Source organism: Cetorhinus maximus, chromosome 21 (assembly GCF_964194155.1).
Source record: "Cetorhinus maximus chromosome 21, sCetMax3.hap1.1, whole genome shotgun sequence".
Classification (NCBI taxonomy): Eukaryota; Metazoa; Chordata; class Chondrichthyes; order Lamniformes; family Cetorhinidae; genus Cetorhinus; species Cetorhinus maximus.
In genome coordinates, this window is record NC_135899.1 from 79634069 (window position 1) to 79658687 (window position 24619).

Consider the following 24619-nt stretch of genomic DNA (forward strand, 5'->3'; position numbering starts at 1 on the left):
TACAAACATACCAAATAGGAACAGAAGTAGGCCATTCAGCCCTTCGAGCCTGCTCTGTCATTCAATAAGATCATGGCAGATCTGTTTGTGTTTTGAGTTAGAAACAAGCCCAATCTGTCCAACCTTTCCTCATAAGACAGCCTGCTCTTTCCAGGTATCAATCTAGTAAACCTCCTCTGAACTGCCTCCAATGCAGTTACATCCTTCCTTAAATAAGGAGGCCAAAACTGCACATAGTATTCGAGATGCAGTCTCACCAATGCCTTGTATAACTGAAGCATAACATCCTTACTTTTATGTTTAATTCCTCTTGTAATAAAGGATAGCATTCCATAGCATTCTTGATTACTTGCTGTACCTGCATACTAACTTTTTGTGACCCATGCATAAAAAGACCTAGTTCCCTCTGCACCTTGGAATTCTGCAGTCGTTCCCCATTTAAGTAATCCTCTGCTTTTTTATTCTTCCTACCAAAGTGAACAGCTTCACATTTTCCCACACCATGCTCCATCTGCCAGATTTTTGCCCACTCACTCAACTTATCTATAACTTATGTCTGTTTCACTACATACTTTCCTACCTACCTTTGTGTTGTCTGCAAATTTAGCTACCATGCCTTTGCTCCCCTCATCCAAGTCATTGATGTAAATTGTAAAAAGTTGAGGCCCCAGCACAGACCCCCTGCAGGTCTCCACTTGTCACATTCTGCCATTCAAACAAAGACCCATTTATGCATACTATGTTCTGCCAGTCAGTCAATCTTCTATCCAGGCTAATATGTTACCCCCTACAACATGAGCTTTAATTTTCCGCAATAATTTTTGCTGTGGCACTTTATCAAATGCTTTCTGGAAATCCAAGTACAGCATGCCTACAAGCTCCCCTCTATCCATCGCACATGTAACTCCTTCAAAGAACTCTAATAAATTGGTTAAACATGATTTCCGTTTTCTAAAACCATGATGACTCTTTGTGATTACCTTGAACTTTTCTAAGAGCCCAGCTATAGCCTCTTTAATGATCAACTCCAACACCTTCCCCACGACAGACGTCAAGCTAACTAGCCTACAGTTTTTTGGCCTCCCTCCCTTTTTGAATGGAGTGGTTATATTTGCTACTTTCCAGTCCAATGGAGCCTTTCCAGAATGCAGGGAATTTTGGAAAATTAACACCAAAACATCTACTACCTCATTAGCCACCTCTTTTAAGACCGTAGGATGAAGTCCATCTGGACCCAGAGACTTGTCAGCCTGCAGCTCCATCAGTTTGCTTAGTACTGCTTCCCTAGTTATTGTAATTTCACCAAGTTCCTCTCTCCCCTCAACCTCCCGATTTACAAATATTACTGGAATGGTTTTTGTCTCCTCTATAGTGAAGAAACAAAACACTTGTTCATTTCATCCGCCATTTCCTTATTATCTACTATTAAGAAGGATGGAATCAGCAAGAGTAGAGTTTGTGATAGGGACTAAAGACAATGGTTTTGCTTTTTCCAATGTTTAACTGGAGAAAATTGCAGCTCATCCAGTACTGGTTACAGCAGCAGTGTGTTGGTTTTGTTCCTTGATTTACTTCAGAGCCTGCTTCCTTTTCTGTGAAATAAATTGTTTGCTCCTTTACACAGACTAAAATCAAGGAACAAAACCAATTTACTCCATTAATCAAAATATGCAGTTTGATCTTTAAATTAATGGCTTCTATTGTTTCCATTGTGTTATTATCTCCATAGTTTTCCAAGGATCTATTCATGAACCCCCTTCTCTTCCTCATCTACACACTGCCGCTTGGCAACATAGTCTACCGACACATGGTAAGCTTCTACATGTATGTTGATGACATCCAGCTCTACTCCTCCACCACCTCACTTGACTCTTCCAATTCCTCTGTGTTGTCAGACTGCTTGCTCAACAACCAGTACTGGATGAGCTACAGTTTCCTCTAGTTAAACATTGGAAAGAGCAAAACCATTGTCTTTGGTCCTCATCACAAACTCTACCCTTGCTGATTCAATCCCTCTCCCCAGCTCTCTGGTCTGGGTCAGGTTGAACATGACGGTCATCCTATTTCACCCTGAACTAATCTTATGGCTCCATATTCTCTTCAGCACCAAGATATCATACTTACAGCTCTGTAACATCACCCAACAATTTCCTGCCTTCACTTATCTTCCACTGAAGCCCCCATCCATGCCTTTGCCAACTTCATGCTTTAATATTCACCTGCACACTCCAATATGGCCACCTTCCCATCCTCAACCTTCTATAAACTTTCGCTCATCCAAAGTTCTGTGTCTGATATCATATCCCCAACCCTCCAAACCTCCAGCCTCTTATGCACCCTGCTTCACCCACCATTGGTGGAAATACCTTTAGCTGCTTAGGAAATTCCCTCCCTAAATCCCTGCACAATTCTTTCTCTTTCTCTTCCTTTTAGACCTTTGTTAGTGTCCAACTCTTCGGTCAAACTTTTGATCACCCAATGCAATTTAACCTCTGCCACCCAATGCCTCTGTGAAGCACTTTGGCATGATTTTCTACATTAAAGGCAATATATAAGTTGTTATCATTGTTAAATAAATATATCAGTCATTTGATCAGCAATTATCTGATCTGCAAGGCAATATTTACCATTTGAAGAGTTTGGTGCGAGATTGCATTAATTATGATTGTTGAAAGAGGACTAACTATTAGCTCCCTGGATATGCACCTCTGCAAACAGAGAGTACAGAAAAGGTATAGAAACTGGGTCTTACTGGCACTGGGACAAGACAGTTTATAAAAACAGAAATCCACAACATACTTTGCATGAACTAACTTTACATTGAAAAGAAATACAATGCATACCTCCATTTTCAGCATTTAACATTCCTTTCCAAAGTGTCTCCTGTATCTTAATGTTTTTCTCATCTTCCACCAACTCCAGCACAAGAGGCCATGTTTCCCACTTGCCCATGTTGAATTTTATCTCATAGCATGTCAGTGTTTCTTCAGCATTGTCTACAAATTGGAATTGTTCAGCTTCCTAATTGCAAAGAAATTATTAAATGGTAAGAAAAGTCTTCACACAGAAACATTCAACCATGGTGAAGACGAACCAAGACCACAAATGGCCAAGTCTTCTTTTGGCTTGAGCTTCTATCACGAGAGATGATGAGAAAACAACATCCAATTAATGAAGCCTTCAAACTTATCCTTCTAAATTCTTGACAGTACAGTGAGGAACCTGTCCCGAATGCTGGAAGATGAAGGTACATGAGGACAGTGATAGACTTTTCCCAATAGGCAGGCCAATCTGGGTGTCAGTGCATATCTACACATCACATGTCCAGGTTTGTGCTGAAATCACTTGATTATGCCTTGGGAGGTGTGAAGAAAGCAAGAATTTTAATTGTATTTTGCTCAGAAATGTTTGCCCTACTTAGGTTTGGGTTTCCATGAGATACAATCAAAAGTTGTCAATCTGAGAAGGTCTTGGTAGCGCTGAACACGATGTGAACTGGTTAGCAACAAAGCTTTGTGGTGTGCAAACATTGGCCTTCTACCTAATGAATACAAGCATCAAAAATTCTTTACTTCCCAAGTTCTTTAAAGAACATTACCTTCTTCTCTGTTCCCAGGTGCTGGAATTGGTGTGTGATGTTGCCCCTGGATGGTGCGTCTGTCTGGGGACTGTACCTTGATGAGCGCACAGAGAAAATCCTTCTTGCCCTCATGGAACTCTACTTCCATTTCCCCAGGTATCGAAATGGATTGGGTGCTGACAAGAGTTTGTCACTTGTAAACAGACTCCTTTTTCATGGACCCACTTTGGAACTCCTTTTATTTTGCTTTGATGTCACCTTCTATCCTTCCTCAAACCTCAGTCTAGTCAACGAAAACAAAAAATGCTGGAAAAACTCAGCAGGTCTGACAGCATCTATGGAGAGAGAGACAGAGATAATGTTTCGAGTCCGTATGACTCTTCTTCAGATCTAAAGGGAGGTAGAGATGTGGTGAAATATATGGATAGAAGGCCAGTGGAGGCAAAGGTGAGATGGCAAAAGATGTCAAAAACAAAAGTTCAAAGAGTTGTTAATGGTGGTTGTACTGGCTAAAGGAGGTGCTAATGGCGACATTAAGAAAGCAGAATGTGATAATGGCCGGATCAGGATAAGCACTCTGGAAAGTGACAGATGGCCCTAGTGTGGGTGGGGGTGGGGGAAGAAAGATCGAAAATAGGTTAAAAGCTGGAGATAAAACAATGAATGAAATTGTAAATAAATTTGAAAAATAATAATAATGAAAATAAGTGGAAAAAAATTAATGAAAATTTTAAAAATAAATAAATAATAAAGATGAATATGGGAAAAAGGGGGATGGAAAGCGGGGTAGGGATGGAGGAGAGAGTTCATGGTCTGAAGTTGTTGAACCCAATGCTAAGTCTGGAAGGCTGTAAAGTGCCTAATCGGAAGATGAGGTGCTGTTTTTCCAGTTTGCCTTGAGCTTCACTGGAACAATGCAGCAGGCCAAGGACGGACATGTGGGCATGAGAGCAGGTTGGGGTGTTGAAATGGCAAACACCAGGAAGGTCTGGGTCATGCTTGCGGACAGACCAAAGGTGTTCCAAATTCGTTGCACCACAGTTGGCTCTGCTGCACAGGGGAGGAGTAAAAAGTGTAGGAATGCAATAGTTATAGGGGATTCAATTGTAAGGGAAATAGATAGGCGTGTCTGTGGCCGCAAACGAGGCTCCAGGATGGTACGTTGCCTCCCTGGTGCTAGGGTCAAGGATGTCTCAGAGCGGCTACAGGACATTCTGAAGGGGGAGGGTGAACAGCCAGTGGTCGTGGTACAAACGACATAGGTTAAAAAAAAGCAGAATATAGGGAGTTAGGAAGTAAGTTGAAAAATAGGACCTCAAAGGTAGTGATCTCAGGATTACTACCAGTGCCACATGCTAGTCAGAGTAGGCATAGTAGGATATATTGGATGAATATATGGCTGAAGAGATGGTGTGAAGGGGAAGGTTTCAGATTCCTGGGACATTGGGACCGGTTCTGGGGGAGGTGGGACCAGTACAAACTGGACAGGTTACACCTGGGCAGGACCAGGACTGATGTCCCAGGGGGAATATTTGCTAGAGTGGTTGGGGAGGGTTTAAACTAAAATGGCAGGGGGATGGGAACCTATGCAAGGAGTCAGAGGAGGGGGAATCGAGGACAAGAACAAAAGACAGAAAGGGGAAAAAGAAAAGTGATAGGCAGAGAAATCAAGGGCAAGAACCAAACAGGGCCTCAGTGAAAAATAGTGGGAACGGGACAAGTAATGTTAAAAAGACAAGCCTTAAGGCTTTGTGCCTTAACGCGAGGAGCATTCACAATAAGGTGGATGAATTAATCGCGCAAATAGATGTAAACAGGTGTGATATAGTCGGGATTATGGAGACATGGCTGCAAGGTGACCAGGGATGGGAACTGAACATTCAGTTTTTGGGAAGGACAGACAAAACGGAAAAGGCGATGGAGTTGCATCGCTGGTTAAAGAGGAAATTAAAGAGGCCATTTTCAGGTTGGCAGCTGTAACTAGTGGGCTCCAGCTATTTACAGTCTATATCAATGATTTAGATGAAGGGACTGAACGAAATGTATCCATGTTTGATGACCATACAAAATTAAAGCAACTGCGAGGAGGAGGCAAAGAGGCTACAAAAGGCAGTCTGCAAAAAAACACAGCAAGAAACAGCAGCTGGAGAAAAAGGCAGCAAGTTTAAAAACCTGGACACTAATATCTGAAAACATTTCCCAACCATTCCTTTTCAAAAGTCCACCAGTACAGCATCTTGAACTCCTGGTAAGAAAACTACAAATGACTCACTTCGTGACCTGCTGAACATCCATCTCTTCCAGGAAATCCTGCAATAATCCTGAGATATGACTCCAGCTATTGAAATCACTTAAACTACCCTTTCAGACTGAAAACACCTTCTTCAATGGGCCTGCAACAACTGCTTTCCCTACAATGCGTCAAACATGTGAATGACCCATTCTTTTGTTTACAACTTGTGCACTATCCTCTTGAAGAGAGAGAGAGAGAGAGTGAGAGTGTGTGTGTGTGAGTGAGTGAGATAGAGTGAAAGAGAGTGAGTATGTGAGTGAGTGACGTCTCGTTTAGACTTTTGGGGTGAATGTGTGAATAACTAATTCTCTTTATTTAAAAGCACAAAAGTTTGTTGCTGATTATTTAAAAATTGACCGCATACTCAAGGTTGAGAAACACACACACTTTCTTCTCCAAAAAAACCCACAGAGAGTAAGAAAAAGGGAACAAGGGTTTCAGTGCTCTTCCATCACTGCCCGGAACAGGAAGAAACAAAATTTATGCAGTGAATTATGATGATCTGGAATGTGTTGCCTGAAAGGGTGGTAAGAGTAGATTTAATAATAACTTTTTAAAGGGAATTAGGTAACTACTTGAGAGGAGAGATTTACTGGCACGTAGGGAAAGAGCAGGGGACAGGAACGAATTGGGCAGCTCTTTAAAAAAGCAGGCACAGGCATAGGCACAACAGACCAAATGGCCTCCTTCTGTGCTATAGCATTCTATGATTCTATGTGTTCCAAGATGCAAACTACTGTTAATTTAACAACTTGCGTGTGCCAAGAGGAATCTTTCATCCTGATGTGTTTTATGAACCTACATGACTGCATTACAAGGAAAGCAAGCAGCGATATGATTACAACAGTCAAAAAGAATGAGAGTCAGGGATAGGGCTAAAATGCCTTCAAAGGGATCAAAGAACATTGCAGCCTTGATTCTATGACCATTCCCAAGGCGATGTATTCTATAAGGGCTGTAAAATTACCTCCTGTAATTAAAGAGCAGTATCATTAGTGGGTAATTTTAAAAATTGGGATCACCATTAGATTTCAGATGTTTTGAAATCAGTTTGGGATCCATAGTCTGGGGTCAGGTTTCTTTGCATTAGGTAAATGTTTATACAAATCCTTCAATGCCTTTGGATATAATTTGCTACCCATCATTACTTTCTAGAATCAAATTTTACTGTATTTTTCACTCCACATCAGGGTGGAAAATAATGTTCACTATTCAAATTGAGGGAGCGATGTTCTTCATGAACCTGTCAGTGCCCCAGATAGCCAAAATGTTTCAGTACCTCTGGAGAGATGGAAAGTGAGGTTCCTACAGCCTTCACTTTGTTGATCTGTAATTTGTACCAGGAAGTTCGATGAACACCAACTTGCTTTTTAAGCATTCGTTTGTGGTCCTTCAGTATTTTGTCCAATTCCTAATGAGAAAAGTACGACATTTAAATAAAATAGACACACACACACACACACACACACACACGCAAACATCCATCAGACATATGCCAGTTGGAGCAGGTAACATACAGATTTCACCTGGAATTTGGGGGTATGGGAGGAGGCACTAGGCAACTGAGTGACCTTCTCTGGTGGTCTGCACTTTAACCACATTCTAAGGTCAGAATGGGACAACACACTAACAGCCCCTTCCCACCATCCAGGTTCACTTGCCCTTCCCATTATTCAGGGTCATAGAGTCAGTCAATACAACACAGATGGAGGCCTTTCGGCTGATCAAGTCTATGCAGCTCTCTACACAGAGCAATCCCATTCCCTGCTCTATCCCTGTAGTCAGGAAATATTCAGGGATATATAGTACCCAGTCCTGCTCCGTTTTAAGCCAAGTCTCCATTAACATCACATCATCATATTCCCATGTGACTATTTGCACTTGCAGCTCACCAATTTTATTTACTGAGCTCTGCGTATTTACATATCTGCATTGTAATCCGGAATTAGATCTTACTGTATTTCCCCTTAGTCTTAGATGGTAGTACAGAACATGAGTATTGCTGAAAAAAGAGACATGTCTAAGCTTTTCATCTTGCACTCATCAGGACACTCACAAGAATACCAATATATGGGGAAAACAACAATTTATACTGTATGTGATGAGAGTGCTGATTGGCTGGCAAGTGGTGTTGCCATGGAGAATGCACCACTGATGGCGACTGACAGTTAACTGCCAAGTATTGTTTGAAAATTAAACCAGGCAGCTTTACCCCTATTGGTCAAGACATTGCCCTGAGGAATGAGTCAAATAATAGTTGTCATTTATTTTGTTTAGCTGAAACAGGTGAAATGTAGGTACATGTTTTTTTCTGTCTGCAAAGAACAGGCCTGGTGTACTAATATATGTGGCTTCCAGTACATGCAAAAAGGCCACATTGTGAGTCCAACTGACAATCTTAAATTGGTTGTCAGTGTAATTCTTAGCACACTGAGGATTATTCAGCCAATGTTGTACAATTGCGGAATCACATCTAATGTTGGACACTGTGTTTCGAGTTTTGCAAGCACGGGCTGGTTGGGTACGGTCTGTGCCCTGCCTGTTGCAAACAGCGGCTGGGACATGCTGTTTGATATGATCCACCAGTCTTTGGGATGTATGGTCTACGTACCTAGCATCACACTAGCACTGAAAGTCATATGCCACATTACTGGTTTGTGCGATAGGTAGAATGTCTTTTTGCTTGACGGCATTTTTTTTTCAGCAATACCTTAATATTTCTTACTCTAATGCTATTGTCTCTCATTGTGCATCTTGTTTATACTTCCTAAACTACATCCTCGTTCCAATCCCCCTGACAAATAGGTCATTAGGTCCTTCCCACCATCCAGGACCACTGGACAGTCACAAGACAGTTGATAGTCTGTCAACAAATATACACATTTTCAAATTTTAGTTTAAATTTCTTTTCATCAAGAAATTTAGATGAAAGGTGAGGGACAATTTGAAAACTGTGTGGGCAATTCAATTATGGCACAATATAATGTTTGTTAAAAACACCTGGTAGAACAGTTCCAAGTGAAAGGATGGCAGCATACAAGTACCTGTAGCAATGATCGACGCCTGGGAACCAATATCACCTTGAGTGTTAGCCTGAAATCAACATAGGAGCGGCCTACTGGCTTGTAGAGTAAAAAATAGGCTTTATGAGATGTCACATTTCGAATCAGCTTCTCCAGAGTCACAAAGGGTGAGCAGGAATTCACTAACACTACAGCATGAGTTTCAGTTGCAGCAAGTGGCACAAGAAGTTCCAGATTTTCATCCTTAATATGTCCGACTCTAACTGTTACAAAATAAAACCTGAAAATGTAAATATTTGCATGCCCTTTTAGTATATACCGCCAATATTACACTAAGTATTTCGGGTCTTATATTGAAAAAAATCTTAATCTAATCGCCATGGGCTCATAGCACAAAATTACCCTAATTACACATTAAATGAAAGTAAATTGTTGGTCTCATTCAGAAATGCCACAGGATGGTTCCTACAGAAAATGACAAATATCAATCAGGCCGCCAGGCACTTTTGAAGTTGGCGTTGAGTGATATTGTTGAATCAAAGAATGGGAGCTTACCTCTGATCCCAAATACCCGGCGCCCCCTACCTATATAGGGCCTTGAGAATCACAGAAAATTTTACAGGATAGGATGCCATTTGGCTGTTAGACGTTTATCTACTTTTTTACTACCTTAAAGAGTTTGGAAAAATGAAGTTAAAGACCATGTGTTTTATTTATATTGATGGATATATTTGTACGACAACATTATACCTGGGGAGAGCTCTAGCAAGTGCCGGTACATCTGTGGCCAGGTTCTGACAATGCTGCTGCTGCTTTTGACCCATCTGAATATCATGGCTTCATGTGTAGTGTCAGTAAACATCAGATCTTCAAAAGAGTCGTATTCCTCCCTTGTCAGAAACTTGTACAACATCTAGAATTATTAAGGAAAAATTGTATAGATCAGTGAAGGGAATTGTTTTTCTAATGTTATAGAATGTCATGCCACACAAGTAGCTGAGACTAAATTAAATGGCAATAAAGGTTGTCTATCTCCAGGTGGTAGAAGTAATTTTCAAGTGGTAGAGATACCTCAATCCAGAGAAGTAGCCCAAATTAGACTACGAAGAAAGCCAGCCCGAGTCCCACATTGAGACAAATATTTGAAGCAGAGAAAGATATAGGGCTGTGGCAAGAGAGTAGGGCAGCAAAATGTGTTTTTGATTGCTTAAGTATAGATTCAGAATTGACACTATAGGCCAAATGGTTTCCATCTGTGTCATAACGTCTACGTTTCAAGGCCAAGGCCTCAGCTGAGTAGGTTCTTCTGGAAAATGCATGTTTGCGACATTAAGAGGACAGAACTGTGCTTTCTCTGGTACCTTCTGTGGTTGAACAGCTTACAAACACTCATTGATTGGACCCACAGGAGGAATTGATGAGGTTTGGAAGTGTGTTGGTGTCCGTAGAATTGTTTCCCTGGAAATTGCAGAGTTCCTGGTTCAGTCTACAGCTAGTAATTCTTGTGAAGTGACTGTCAATTGATAAGTGAGGAATATTATTTATGTCAGCCAGCCAGAGGCAATGGGCTAGTTAGTGGCTCATTGCCAGTGTTTTTCCACACCTGAGGTTTTACATTGAGAATTAATACATGTTTGTTGTTCATATTTCAAAAATAACAAGGGTTGTAAATACTGTAAATAGCCTTTATAGTGAATATTGTTCATTTTCCTATTCTAACCTGTTTGTCTGTTTTATAGCCTGAATAAACTATTATTAACAAATAGCGCGCCTTCAGGATTTCTATTCTAGTTAACCCTTTCGGGTATAGAAATTGTTAAAACAGCCTTGATGATGCAACTAGATTCAATTCTCAATTTAAAAAAAAATTGAGATCTTTTGACTCTTGATATTAAAGACAACATAACCTTTGGAGCAAATCTGTTGTTCTTGCACTGCCTGATCAGAACAGCAGTCATTAATAGGCACACAGCCTGAGGTGAATTCTCTACCCTGATTTCTTGTCAAGTGAGGCTCCAGGTAGGAAGCACACAATTATTAAACAAACCCTGAGCTCTGATACAACCATAATCTTTCCCATGAATTTATTTTGACAATCTAAAATCTGACCACTTCCAACAAGAGAGAATCTAACCAAAGATAAAAATAAAGAACTGCGGATGCTGGAAATCCAAATTGAGACAGAGAGGTCAAGGAAGGGAAGGGAAGTGTCAGAGATGGACCATGTGAAAATGATGGAGGGGTGTCTCAATTTCTGGTGATAGACTCTCCACCAATATCCATTACAAGCCTACCGACTCCCACAGCTACCTCGACTACAGCTCCTCACATCCCGCTTCCTGTAAGGACTCCATCCCATTCTCTCAGTTCCTTCGCCTCCGTCGCATCTGTTCTGATGATGCCACTTTCAAAAACAGTTCCTCTGACATGTCTTCCTTCTTCCTTAACCGAGGTTTTCCATCCACTGTGGTTGACAGGGCCCTCAACTGTGTCTGGCCCATCTCCCGCGCATCTGCCCTCACACCTTCCTCTCCCTCCCAGAAACGTGATAGGGTCCCCCTTGTCCTCACTTATCACCCCATCAGCTTCCGCATTCAAAGAATCATCCTCCGCCATTTCTGCCAACTCCAGCATGATGCCACCACCAAACACATCTTCCCTTCACCCCCCCGGCAGCATTCCGCAGGGATCGTTCCCTCCGGGACACCCTGGTCCACTCCTCCATCACCCCCTACACCTCAACCCCCTCCCACGGCACCTTCCCATGCAACCGCAGAAGGTGCAACACCTGCCCTTTTACTTCCCCTCTCCTCACCGTCCAAGGGCCCAAACACTCCTTTCAAGTGAAGCAGCATTTCACTTGCACTTCCCTCAATTTAGTCTACTGCATTCGTTGCTCCCAATGCGGTCTCCTCTACATTGGAGAGACCAAACGCAGACTGGGTGACCACTTTGCAGAACACCTTCGGTCTGTCCGCAAGCATTACCCAGACCTCCCTGTCGCTTGCCATTTCAACACTCCACCCTGCTCTCATGCCCACATGTCCGTCCTTGGCCTGCTGCATTGTTCCAGTGAAGCTCAATGCAAACTGGAGGAACAGCACCTCATCTTCTGACTAGGCACTTTACAGCCTTCCGGACTGAATATTGAGTTCAACAATTTTAGATCATGAACTCTCTCCTCCATCCCCACCCCCTTTCCGATCCCCCCCTTTTATTCCCAATATTTTATATAGATTTTTCTTTTCCCACCTATTTCCATTATTTTTAAATGTATTTCCATCCATTGTTTTATCACTACCTTTTAGCCATTTTCAATTCCTTCACTCCACCCCACCCCACCCCCACTAGGGCTATCTGTACCTTGCTTGTCCTGCTTTCTACCCTTAATTAGCACATTCCTTAGATAATATCACCACCTTCAACACCTCTTTGTCCTTATGTCTGTGACATCTTTTGCTTATCTCCACCTATCACTGGCCCTTTTTCCAGCTCTATTTGTCCCACCCCCCTTAAAACAGCTTATATTTCTCCTCTCTTCTATTTTTACTTAGTTCTGTTGAAGGGTCACTCGTACTCAAAACGTTAACTGTGTTCCTCTCCACAGATGCTGCCAGACCTGCTGGGTTTTTCCAGAGAATCTAACCATCTCCTCTTGACATTCAATGGCATTACCATCACTGAATTCCCTCCCACTATCAATATCCTACAGGTTACCATTGACCAGAAACTGAAATGGACTAGCCATAAAAATACTGTATCTACAAAAGCAGGTCAGAGGCTAGTTATTCTATGGATAGCAACTCACCTCCTGACTCCCCAAAGCCTGTCCACCATCTACAAGGCACAAGTCAGGAGTGTGATGGAATACTCTCCACTTGCCTGGATGAGTGCAGCTCCAACAAAACCCAAGAAGTTCAACACCATCCAGGACAAAGCAGCCTGCTTGTTTGGCACCCCATTTGTCACAATCAACATTCACCCCCTCCACCACTGATGCCCAGTGGCAGCAGTATGTACCATCTACAAGATGCACTGCAGCAACTAGCCAAGGCTCCTTCAACACCAGCACCTTCCAAACCTGTGACCTCTATCAGCTAGAAGAACAAGGGCAGCAGATACATGGGAACTCCACGACCTGCAAGCTCTCCTCCAAGTCACACATCATCCTAACTTGGAAGCATATCACCGTTCCTTCACTGTCGCTGGGTCTAAATCCTGGAACCTTCTTACTAACAGCACTTTGGGTGTACCTACACCACATGGACTGCAGCAGTTCAAGAAGGCAGCTAACCACCACCTTCTCAAGGCCAATTAGGGATGAACAATAACTGCTGGCCTAGCCAGCGACATCCACACCCCATGAATTAATATTAAAAAAAACGAAGCAATAAATAAAAAGAGGATTAAGCTCCTCCTTATATAATGTGGTAAAATTTTACAGAAGGTATGTAAACGTGAAACAAACATATTACAATACATTAATAATGTAGAATTTACAAGACTACCTTTTGTTTTGGTTCTGAAAGAAAGTTACACAGTTGTGCAGCAAAGGAGTTCAGGGACATCACTGCAGAGAGAGCATGGAGAATCTCACCCAGGAATGGTGCACTTAAAGATTCCTCTGTGGAGTAAAATGTCAGTCACATCAGTTCCAATCAACACAAACTTCATAACAACCAAAAATGTTCATACAGTCGGTTTCTTTTGAAACATTTGGTGAAATTAAGCTTCTTTTTAAAACTTTTCCAACACACCTAGCAAGGATCAAGTTAACCCAGGGACTACTGTGTTAGAATATACTGAGCAGCCAAATCAACTATAATATGAGTAAAAACCCCAGTGTCCAATTGCCCAGATAAACTGGTGTGCTAATAGAGGTAGCAAAGTGTAGATAAATCTGCTTCACTGAGGAAACCCTTCAGGTGATAGGTCAGCAGAAAGAAAAGGCAAAATGTCCTTGATAACTATATATCATGTTCACTGTACTCATCATCCATCACTGAAAAGAGGGTGGGATGTCTGAATGAGAGAGTAGAAAGCCTATATTCAAGATGCAAAACTTCTGTTGTGGGCCCATTGAGTTGGCTACTTAGAATAGTATTTTCACCTGTCTTTAGCATGGGCTCCTCCATCTCATGCAAGTTGCCAAGTTCAGATCCCGAGTATCATTGTGCACACAAATATGGAAATGAACAATACAGATTCTGCTTCTCCAGCTGCAGCCAGGGAAGGTGGAATGAGTAGCCAGGGAGCAGAATGTACCTGAAGACAATGGTTCTGTTTTTCAATGCTGAGCATGTAGATGAGGAAGAGGCGGCAGTCAAGGTTAAATACTGAATGGCTCTGGAGGTGATGGTACACAAAAGAGAAGATATTAGTCAAGATAGTCTGATATGGATAGACAGAAATGAAACCACTTGAATGCAGTCCCACAAAGGTGGTTGGTGAGAGGCCTTAGAGGAGAATGGCATGGTCAACAGTGTCAACCACTGCAGAGAAGTGAAGGAAATGAACAGGGATAAATAATCATATTCAGTCATGAAGCAGTCATTTAGGGCTTTGATTAGAGATGTTTTTGTCCTGTGAGAAGTGCAGTTGCTGAACTCAAAGAGAGTGTCATAAGAGTCTGGTTTTTGGGTTTTTATTCCTCAGGTAAACATGAATTCTCTCTTCTCTCCAAAAGGCAAACCAGGTGAACACTTACCAATTTAAGATACAGTCTTTCAACCAGTAAGTAATTGTATTTAAATAAGGTTTATAATAAGTAAATAGTTTAACACAGTGAGATATATGGTGCTCTATACTCAATATATAGAAAATACAAAAACAGAAGATTACTGACTAGGTCATCACTAACTTTAGACTCATCCTTGGCTGCTCCCCTTGATAAGGCTACCAGAGAGCTGCTTATATAAATCTGTAAGATTAAGTCTCTTCCCACAGTCCTATCAATCAGAGGGTTCCACACAAAAGTGGTCTTAAATAACTGGCAAAATCACCACCCTAGGTTGGGGCTCATCCTCTGAAAACTGACCGGTGACTAGTGAATATCTGTCGCAAGTGTTGAAACAAAGACCTCGGACAAGACACTTCTCATTTCCTTAAATCAGGGAGATTGCAGGTGTGGCAGTAGTTAACAAGGAAGGAAGAGTGAAGGGGTGATAACAGCAATTTTGAATGGGAGAGGGTCAGTATCTGAAAAAGGGGGAACCATTTCCAATGTTAACTATCAAACGGAATAAGGGGAGCTGGCTGACCATCAGTTGAGTGGGAAGGAGATCAAGGGAGCAGGAAGTCATTGACAGTCACGGTACTCACCAATAATCTGCTCACCGATATTTAGTTTGGGTTCCACTCGGACCACTCTGCTCCAGGACTCATTATAGCCTTAGTCCAAACATGGACAATAGAATTGAATTGCAGATGTGAAGCAAGAATGGTTTCCCTTGAAATCAAGGCAGCATTCTACCAAGTGCAATAACAAGCAATCTCAGTTAAACTCAAATCAATGTGGGTCGGGGGAAAACTCTCCAGTGCCTGCAGTCATAACTGGGCTAAAGGATTGTGGTGGGCCAATCATCATAGCCCCAGGATGTTGCGGTAAAGCTCTTCAGAGGAGTGTCTTAGGCCCAACAATCTTCAACTGCTTCATCAATGGCCTTCCCTCCATTACGAAGTAGCAGGTGAGAGTGTTCACCGATGACATCACAGTGTACAGCTCCATTTACTATTCCTCAGATAATGAAACACTTTATGTCCGCTTGCAGCAACACCCAAAACAATATCCAGGCTTGGGCTGATAAGTGGCAAGTAACATGTGCACCTTGCAAATGTTAGGCAATGGCCAACTGCAACAAGAAATGCTAACCACCTTCCTTTCATATCCAATGCCATTACTGTCACTAAATTCCACCACCATCAACATTCTGGAGGTCACTACTGACCAGAAACTGAACAAAACAAGCCACATAAATGCCGTAACTATTAGGCTTGGTCAGAGGCTGGGTATTCTGAGGTGAGTAGCTCCCCACCTGACTCCCAAAGGCTCTCCACCAACTAGAAGGCACAAGTCTGATAAACTACTTGTCATTTTTGCTTGAACATGTACAACTGCAGCAACACCTAAGAAGCTGGACACTATCCAGGACAAAACAACTTCCTTAATTTGCAGCCAACCACCTTCAATATCTACACCTTCCAGCGCTATAATAGAATGGCTACAGCATGTACTGCAGAAACTCAGCAGGGTGAGTTTTGAAACAGCATTTCCCAAACCAATAACCTTGGAGGTGTGAAATAAAAACAAAAAGTTACTGGAAAACTCAACAGGTCTGACAGTATCTGCGGAGAGAGAAACAGAATTAACATTTCAAGTCCATATGACTCTTCTTTGGAGCTGGAAGGTGATGGTGTCCTATGGTTAACTGTATATTCATTCTGTTTAACTTTATGCAGGTGGTGGGCACTAACTGGGGATTCACTTGTTGTCAAGACACACTGGGAATAGTGCGCTGTAATATCAAGCCCCATTGTTCCCCGAGCCGGGACAAATGTGAAAAGTTTGATCAAACCATCAGATTGCCCCAATGTGACCGAATTGTTTAATTTGGGTTAACAGAATACTAGCACCAGGTTTGTAAACTTAATAAATAAATGACTGTTTATTGGATGGACTGTTGTTAACCTGTGGAAACAGAAAGATGTATCTGACACTATACTATAACGTACATATACCCCAGTCCTGCACGCACGCACGCGCACACACACGTTAACGGTGGGAGAAAACAGTCCAATAGCACCAATCCGGAGTACAGGATTCGATGGGTTGATTGTGATCGATGTCATCCAAATTCCTTTCAATTCTTGATGATGACATGAGGTGGTCTTCCAGCACTTCCAGTATTTAGTTCACTGGTTGAGAACTTGCTTTTCAATGTCTCTAACAGTGGTTTTCCCCTTTTCCTTTTTACAGGGGTTTCCTCGGGGAGAGAGCAGGTTAGCAAAAGAGGTTTTAGATATTTTCTCTTTGCAGGCCAGGAGCTTTCTGCTGCATACTGCTTCTTACATATAACCTAGTCACCTGGTCAGGAGCCAATTAAAATGCTGTTGTCAGGCAGCTCCCTTCATCCAGGGCTCCTTTCTAGCACCATCCTGTCTTTCATGACACACTCTGTTCCAGGACTGCAACATTGTATATATCTCTCATCTTATTCCAGTGGACATGCCCTTTAAACTGCAGCCATTATAATTCTAATCCACAGTTCAACAGGAAATAAAAAAACAAAAGCAAAAAACTGCAGATGCTGGAAATCCAAAACAAAAATAAAAATACCTGGAAAAACTCAGCAGGTCTGGTAGCATCTGCGGAGAGGAACACAGTTAACGTTTCGAGTCCATATGACTCTTCAACAGAACTAAGTAAAAATAGAAAAGAGGTGAAATATAAGCTGGTTTAAGGGGGGGTGGAACAGGTAGAGCTGGATAGAGGGCCAGTGATAGGTGGAGATAGCCAAAAGGTGTCATAAACAAAAGGACAATGAGGTGTTGAAGGTGGTGATATTATCTAAGGAATGTGCTAATAAGTGATATTAAGGGTAGAAAGCAGGACCAGCAAGGTACAGATAGCCTTAGTGGGGGTGGGGTGGGGGGGAAGGGATCAAAATAGGCTAAAAGGTGGAGATAAAACAATGGATGGAAATACATTTAAAAATAATGGAAATAGGTGGGAAAAGAAAAATCTATATAAATTATTGGGGAAAAAAAAGATATGTTCTTTACGACAGTCCAACAGAAATAAAGAGATATGTTCCTTACATTTGTGCTCTTATAAATAGGAACAGGCTGAAACTGTGGCTGTTGGGTTGGGAGGTACATGTTTGTAATGTATATCTCTGCAAATAAATGATAAAGATTGGCTCCAATTCTATCCTGCACCACCTGGCATTCTCAAATAAAGCAGGGTAGCAGAGAATGGTTGCCTAATGGTGGAAGTTGGAAACTAAGAAATAAAATTCAGGCAGAAAGTTAAAATTCTAGTGGCCATTGTGGAAAATGGCAGAAAACAAGTGCAAACTGTTGGGAGTGTGATTACCCTCCAATGTTCTCGGTGACCGAACCATATATCCAGTGGAAGAATGAAGTGGACATGGGGACATGGGTTAAGTCCATAACGAAGAGAAAACAAGGTAAGACCTTGGTATTCTCATTTCCTACAAGAAGTATAATCAGAGGAAAATATTTTGTGAGATGGATACCCAGCAGTTGGATAGTGATGAAGGTTTGGAACTTCTATTAGAGTTCTTGGATGAAATCTACAACAAAGATGATTGTGCAAAGCCCACAACGAAGCGATTGTCATTCACGTACTGGTCAATGGAGGTCGGATTTTGCAAGAAAAAACAGCTTAAACTTGGAGCTAAATTAGGGCAGTCATAGAATCATAGAATTTTTACAGCACAGGAGGCAGCCATTCGGTCCATTGTGTCAATGCTGGCTCTCCAAAGGAGATATTCACATTCACATACTGCCACTCTCCGCACATCCCTCCTTTTCAGAGAAAGAAAATTTATAAAATGTAGAAACATTTATGGTACAGAAGGAGGCCACTCAGCCCATCATGTCTGTGCCGTTTGAAAAACGAGACCCCCCTGCCCCCCACCGCCCCCCCCCCACCCCCCGCCAACCTAATTCCATTTTCCAGCACTTGAAGTCCCATAGCCTTCAGGGCTATGCACCATGTGCATATCCAAACACCTTTTAAATGAGTTGAGGGTTTCTACTTCTTGAATGCGTTGTGAAAATGGATGTTATTTTTTTTAAATATTTTTGGGGAATATGGTGGTATTCTGTTGTGTGTGTGTGTGTGTGTGTTCATGGGTAACTAAACTGGGGGAAAGTTAGCAAAGACAGCTTGTCTGTGGGAACTGAGAGTTGAAGGGTAAAGGTGCTAGATGCATGCATTTGTAATGAGAGGCTATGGTGAAGTTGGAATTACAAGTAAATAAGTTGGGTTTTAGGTGATAGGTGAGGACTTGACTTTTCAGCTACTAAATTTCAAAGGGATTTTAAGGGGCTTTTACAACTTACAAAAGTTTCATAAGTAAGCATTTTAACCCAAAAGTGGAGGCATTGGGAGACATGAAAGATTTTTATACGTTTAGTTGAGTTGAGATGCTGTGTGGGGGAAATGTCCTGATACCAGCTCTGTGCTGAGAAAAGTTGTGAATTTGAAGCCAGTTTCCCTCTGGGATTTAGCTTACTCAGTGAATAATATTGGCTGCGCTCGTAACAGCTTTAAGGCAGTGAGTTCCAGACCCCTACAACACTCTGGGTGATAAAAATTATCCTCATCTCCCTTGTGATTACAAGATTGTTGGGCCTAAGACACTCCTCTGAAGAGCTTTGCCGCAACATCCTGGGGCTATGATGATCACAAGGGAGATGAGGATAATTTCTACCGGTCATTTTAAATCTATGCCCCCTAGTCAATGACCTATTTGCTAAGGGAAATAGGTCCTTCCCATTGTCAGGAAGATATAATAATTCTCAATGTTATTGGAATTTATTGTAAAATTGAGTAATAGTGGGATGTGTTTATATGTGTCTGTGGGTGTGTGAATTAGAGGCAGCTAGTCTGGGTGCTTTGGTGTAAGAGGAGAAGTTAGGTTTGAAATGTTAATTATGTAAACATGGGGCAGAATTTTCTCATCAACATGTGGGGGCGGGCCCCACACACCGATGCGTAAAATGACACGCAGTGACATCGGGCATGCGTCCCAACGTCACTGTGCACCACCGCGATATTTCGGTGGGTGGGCGCACGATGATCTCCGATGTGTACTCACCATTAATTAACTGGCCAGTTAAGGCCCTTGAGCCACTAACAGACAGTGATTTTTTGGGGCCCATGCGATATTCAGATTAACGCACGGGCGCAACGGGTAGGCCACATTTTTAAAAACCTCATCCACCGGTGGGATAAGAGGGACGAGTGGGGTTGCAATTGGTCTTTGGTAGAAATTTAATGTTTAAACATACTGCTACTTGCCTGTGTGAGCAAGAAAATTTCAAATCTCTTCACAGCTGCTTGGACAGGAGTAAAAAGGTTCAGGTCAGGACTCTGGAATAAACATCATTTTTGGGGCCTTGCGGGTTTCAGGAAGCCTTCCCTTACCCTGGGAATAGGAGTTGTGCTCTCCACTGGAGGCACCTCCTCTGAGGAGTAAGGGAGGACCAGAAGGGGGAGGAGGCCAGAAGTCCACATTCAGCCTCCAGGGGACCCACCTTTGGAAGGACAGGTGCAGGCACAAGGGGCACAGGGCCAACAGGAAGGAAGGGGCCGCAGAAGACGCTACTATCCTGCTGCCAGGGTTTACAGGTGGCGAAGCAGCTGCCTCAATATGTCTGAGGTGGCCGAAGGAGACTCTGACTCTCAAGGGAGACAGCGACCTCCATTTGTCAGATGGTAGGCCCTGAGATCTGCGCCACCTGTGCGAGTGGGCACCTCATGCCTGTGACGTTGAAGGTCACGGCTGCCCTCAACTTCAATGCCTCCGACTCTTTCCAGGGATTGGTGGGTGATCTTTGCGGAGTCTCCCAATCAGCTGTCCACACTTGTGTCAAGCAGGTGACAGATGCTCCGTTCAGGCGTGCATTGACTTTCATTCACTACTGTGGGACGAGGCCAGCCAGACCAAGCAAGTCAGAGGCTTTGCAGCGATTGCTGGGTTCCCCTGCATCTAGGGTACAATCGACTGCACACATGTGGCCATTAAGACGCCAGTGCGTGAGATGGGTGCCTTTGTCAACAGGAAGGGATTCCACTCCTTGAACGTGCAGATAGTATGTGACCATAGGATGCAGATTCTGCAAGTCTGTGCAAGGTACCCAGGCAGTTCCCATGACGCTTACATCTTGAGACACTAGACTTTTATATAGCACCAGCATAACCTCTCTGCTCTTATATTCCGTGCCTCGGCTAAAAAAGGAAATATTCCATATATCTTCTTAACTACCTTAATGACCTGTCCTGCTACCTTCAAGGGTCTGTGGACAAGCACGCCAAGGTCCCTCAATTCCTCTATACTTCTCAGTATCCTCCCATTTATTGTGTCTTCTCTCAGTATCCTCCCGTTTATTGTGTATTCCTTAGCCTTGTTTGACCTCCTCAAATGCATCACCTCACACTTCTATGGATTGAGTTCTATATGCCACTTTTCTGCCCACCTGACCAGTTCATTGATATGTATGTGCAGTCTATAGCTACCCATCTCACTATCAACCATGTGGCCAATTTTGTGTTGCCTACAAACTTCTTGATCATGCCACCTACATTTAAGTCCAAATCATTAATATATACCACAAGAAACAGGGGACCTAGTACTGAGCCCTGTGGAACCCCACTGCAAACAACCTTCCAGTTTCAAAAACACCCATCAATCGTTAGACTTTCTTTCCTTCCACTGAGCCAATTCTGTATCCTCTCCCTACGTTTATCACATTTACTATTTCACACTCCTCCGTCTTAACTACAATGTCTGGTCGTTCTCCTCTATTATGAAGACAGAAGCAATGGGGTCATCATCCCAGCAGACTGGGGTCATTAGAAGAAAACGGAATTATTTATCACAAAATTGGCCATGTCACTTACATCACAATAATGCGGGGATGCTAACTGGTTAAATGCCACATCAGAAACCTTGGAAATCAAAATTCCAGTTGAACCATCTAACTCAGGCCAGCACTGATGAGATAGGTCGACACTGCACAAACACCTGGTGAAAATAGGATAATTCTGAGTGCTTCTCTGCTCCAGTTTTTACAAAATTCATCTACTTAAGCACTTACCAGCAGATGCATCGCTAGGGAGGTACAAGAGCACTTCTGTTCCCTTGACAGGTGTGTGCACATCATATGCTGGTCCAAGCAGCGAGACCATCTGAAGAAAATTCTCAAACTCCTTCCCACTAGTTTCTTTTATTATGGGACAGGGTTGTCCTTTTTTATAAAAAGCTGCAAGTGATTCTGTTTTACCCACGTGTAATTGTTCAATGTACTGGGAACTGAATAAAAATAAATAAACAAGGCCATATTTAGTACAATTCAAAGTACGCAAATTCACACAGGTCACAAACAATAGAATGTACTTCATTTAAGTTCTAGAATAGTACAAAAAGCTTATAAATTGACCACCTGTGGTGCACTAAGAAACCCCACTGCATTAAATTAATTTTGTTCAGATCATTTTCTCACTTCTTTTGCTGTGTATAAAAATAGCAGCTTATCAATTGTCAGACTGAAAACTGTTTGGGGTATTGAGATTACACAAGCATCAAAGCCCAAAATACGTCGAGGCTCAGTTGTTCGATACAAGCTAATGCAAACAGAGGCTACCAGCAGTAGTTAGGCCCATCCAGCACCCACATTGGAGGGTTTGGAAGATGTGGTAACTGAGTTTGTGTAATGGTTTTGGGATTCCATTCTTCTGATAATTGAATGTTTTGTGGTTATTATTTTAGAAGTATTATTTTTAGGGTTATGCTTGGATGAGAAAACATCATGATAACCCAACTTTCCGTTGGGATATTTAACTGGCTGCAATTGAACAGATAGTGAAATGGCTATAAGAAACTGCCGTTTTGATTAACTGATTTTTAGCAAAAGGAAAATATGTTTGGAGCTTGATACATGGACATGTGCAAGTGAACATTTAACATAGATGTGCATCAGTCAGAAAGTTTCCACTCGGAGATCAGAGTTTAAGGAGGTGTTGGACATAAGTGCAAGCATGATTATTCTGTTCCCACCCAACTGCCACTTATCTGAGATCCTTTGTACCTATTCAATCCCATATTGGTGGGGAACTCTTAGCGATTAAGATTGAGATTCCATCTTCATTGAGGCAACATTTTGCAACTCTGAAGCAGAGAAGGCACTGTAGTTCCAGTCGCAATAAACACAGAAAACATCCAGCTTCTTGTTTGTAGCCAACAAGAAACTTAAATCAAGTGACTCCAGTGCCTAATCTGAGTTTCAGGCTTTCTGCTGTCACTTTATTAGTTGGGGTGCGTACATTTTTCCATTCATATATCTTTTATTCAAACCAAACATGTTTTGTCAGCAATATCTTTTCACATTCACAAAGAAACCATCTTACCTTAAAATAGGTGAACAATTGACATCAGGTAGGGCTGTACCGATAATATCCTGGAGGTACCTGTTACATTTATATTCTTTGCCTTTACACAGCAGCAGGAAGCACAGCTCTGTGAATTTCACACTTTGTTCTCCCATTAGTCTCTTCAGGAAGTGGAACATTCGATGCTGGTGGTTGTACCAAGGATCCAAGGCTGTTTTCTTAATGTCTGCACAACTGAAACCAAAATCTCTGGCTACTGCCTTCCATTCCGAGGCCAAAGCCCCTGCCATTCGGAACAACCAGGGGTCAGAAGAGGACAGATTTCCAAAGTTGAACGTAAAGAATAAATCATTTTGATATTCATAATCACTGGAAGGTAACCAGTGTTTGGTGTGTAATTGTATTTTGGGTGGACAGCTTTTAGCGGAGGTGTCAGCAACATCAACATAAGGTCCTCCTGTGGACAAGTAGATCAAAAAAGGAACTGTGTATGTTGGAAATAACAGTGTTGGTTTGAAGCATGCACAACAGTGAATGGGGATTGAGGGGTGGGCGGTGCAGGGGGCTGGGTTGGTTGGGGGGGGGGTGGAAAGTGAGGGTGGCACTGAGGAGTCACATTGTGACAGTAGACAGGGAGAGAGAGAGAGAGACAAGCAGAAAAAATTTGAAGAAAAGGTATGTGGAAAAGCAGAGGTGTTAAAGATGGGAATTCAAGAGCTTAGAATGTAGGTATTTCAAGCCATAGGTGCTAATGAAGGGATGAAGAGAGGCATGAAGAGAAGCACGAGGCCAAAGCTGGAGAGCGCTGAATTTTCGGGCTCCACTGGGTATGGGAACAGAAGTGGACAGGCCCCAAAAATACCAGCACACATTAGTGTGCTGGACTCCCAATGACATTCCTGATTCTGGCCATGTTCGCCAGGGCATGGGGAGGGTACCATCATGATCTTTTCTTTTAATTGTTCTCTGGGAAATGTGTGTTACCTTAAGGCCAGCATTTGTTGCCCATCCCTAATTACCCTTGAGAAGGTGGTAGTGAGCTGCCTTCTTAAGCTGCTGCAGTCCATGCAGTGTAGGTACACCCACAGTGCTGTAAGGGAGTGAAGTACAAGTTTTAAACCCAGTGGCAGTGAAGGAATGACAATATACTTCCAAGTCAGGAGAGTGTGTGGCCTGGAGGGCTTCAACAGCAACAATACTGGCTGCTGGGGTGAGTTTAAATCGAGCCTGTACTTCATCTGGTCTAGTCTGCCTCCATTCCTGACTGCACTAGTGCTAATAGACCGCCAAACCCATCTCCACACCAATTAAAGGAATTCCCCATTAAAATTGTGACTCAATTCCGTTTTCCCCTGGCAGTGGGTTCGGGACTGAAACAGTCTTTACTTCTACTTCATAAGAAATAGTAGGAGTAGACCGAATGGCCCTTTGAACCTCTCCGCCCCGACGCAAAGATTCAGCCCAGAGAGTTGGGTAGAGGTTGATGTAGGGCTGGCGAAAGTAGCATGCGCAGGATGCGGTGGGGTGTGGGGTGTGGGGGGGGGGGGGGGGGGGGGGGGGGGGGGGGGGGGGGGTGTGTGAGA

The 24619-nt window shown here is 42.6% G+C and overlaps 2 protein-coding genes across 2 annotated transcripts in view; both read right to left on the minus strand.

Moving 5' to 3' along the window:
- Positions 1-24619, minus strand: part of LOC144696035 (palmitoyltransferase ZDHHC18-like) — a 313950-nt gene that overhangs the window by 168125 nt on the left and 121206 nt on the right. The gene's annotated exons all lie outside the window — the stretch shown is intronic.
- LOC144695478 (uncharacterized) overlaps positions 1-24619 on the minus strand; it is a 65834-nt gene that overhangs the window by 12912 nt on the left and 28303 nt on the right. The window contains exons 7-13 of the mRNA XM_078566356.1: positions 23055-23493; positions 21746-21960; positions 13405-13520; positions 9647-9809; positions 8918-9159; positions 7153-7284; positions 2844-3021 (exon numbers count right to left, since the gene is read on the minus strand). Coding sequence (XP_078422482.1) covers positions 2844-3021; positions 7153-7284; positions 8918-9159; positions 9647-9809; positions 13405-13520; positions 21746-21960; positions 23055-23493 — 1485 coding nt within the window. The remainder of the gene's footprint in view (positions 1-2843; positions 3022-7152; positions 7285-8917; positions 9160-9646; positions 9810-13404; positions 13521-21745; positions 21961-23054; positions 23494-24619) is intronic.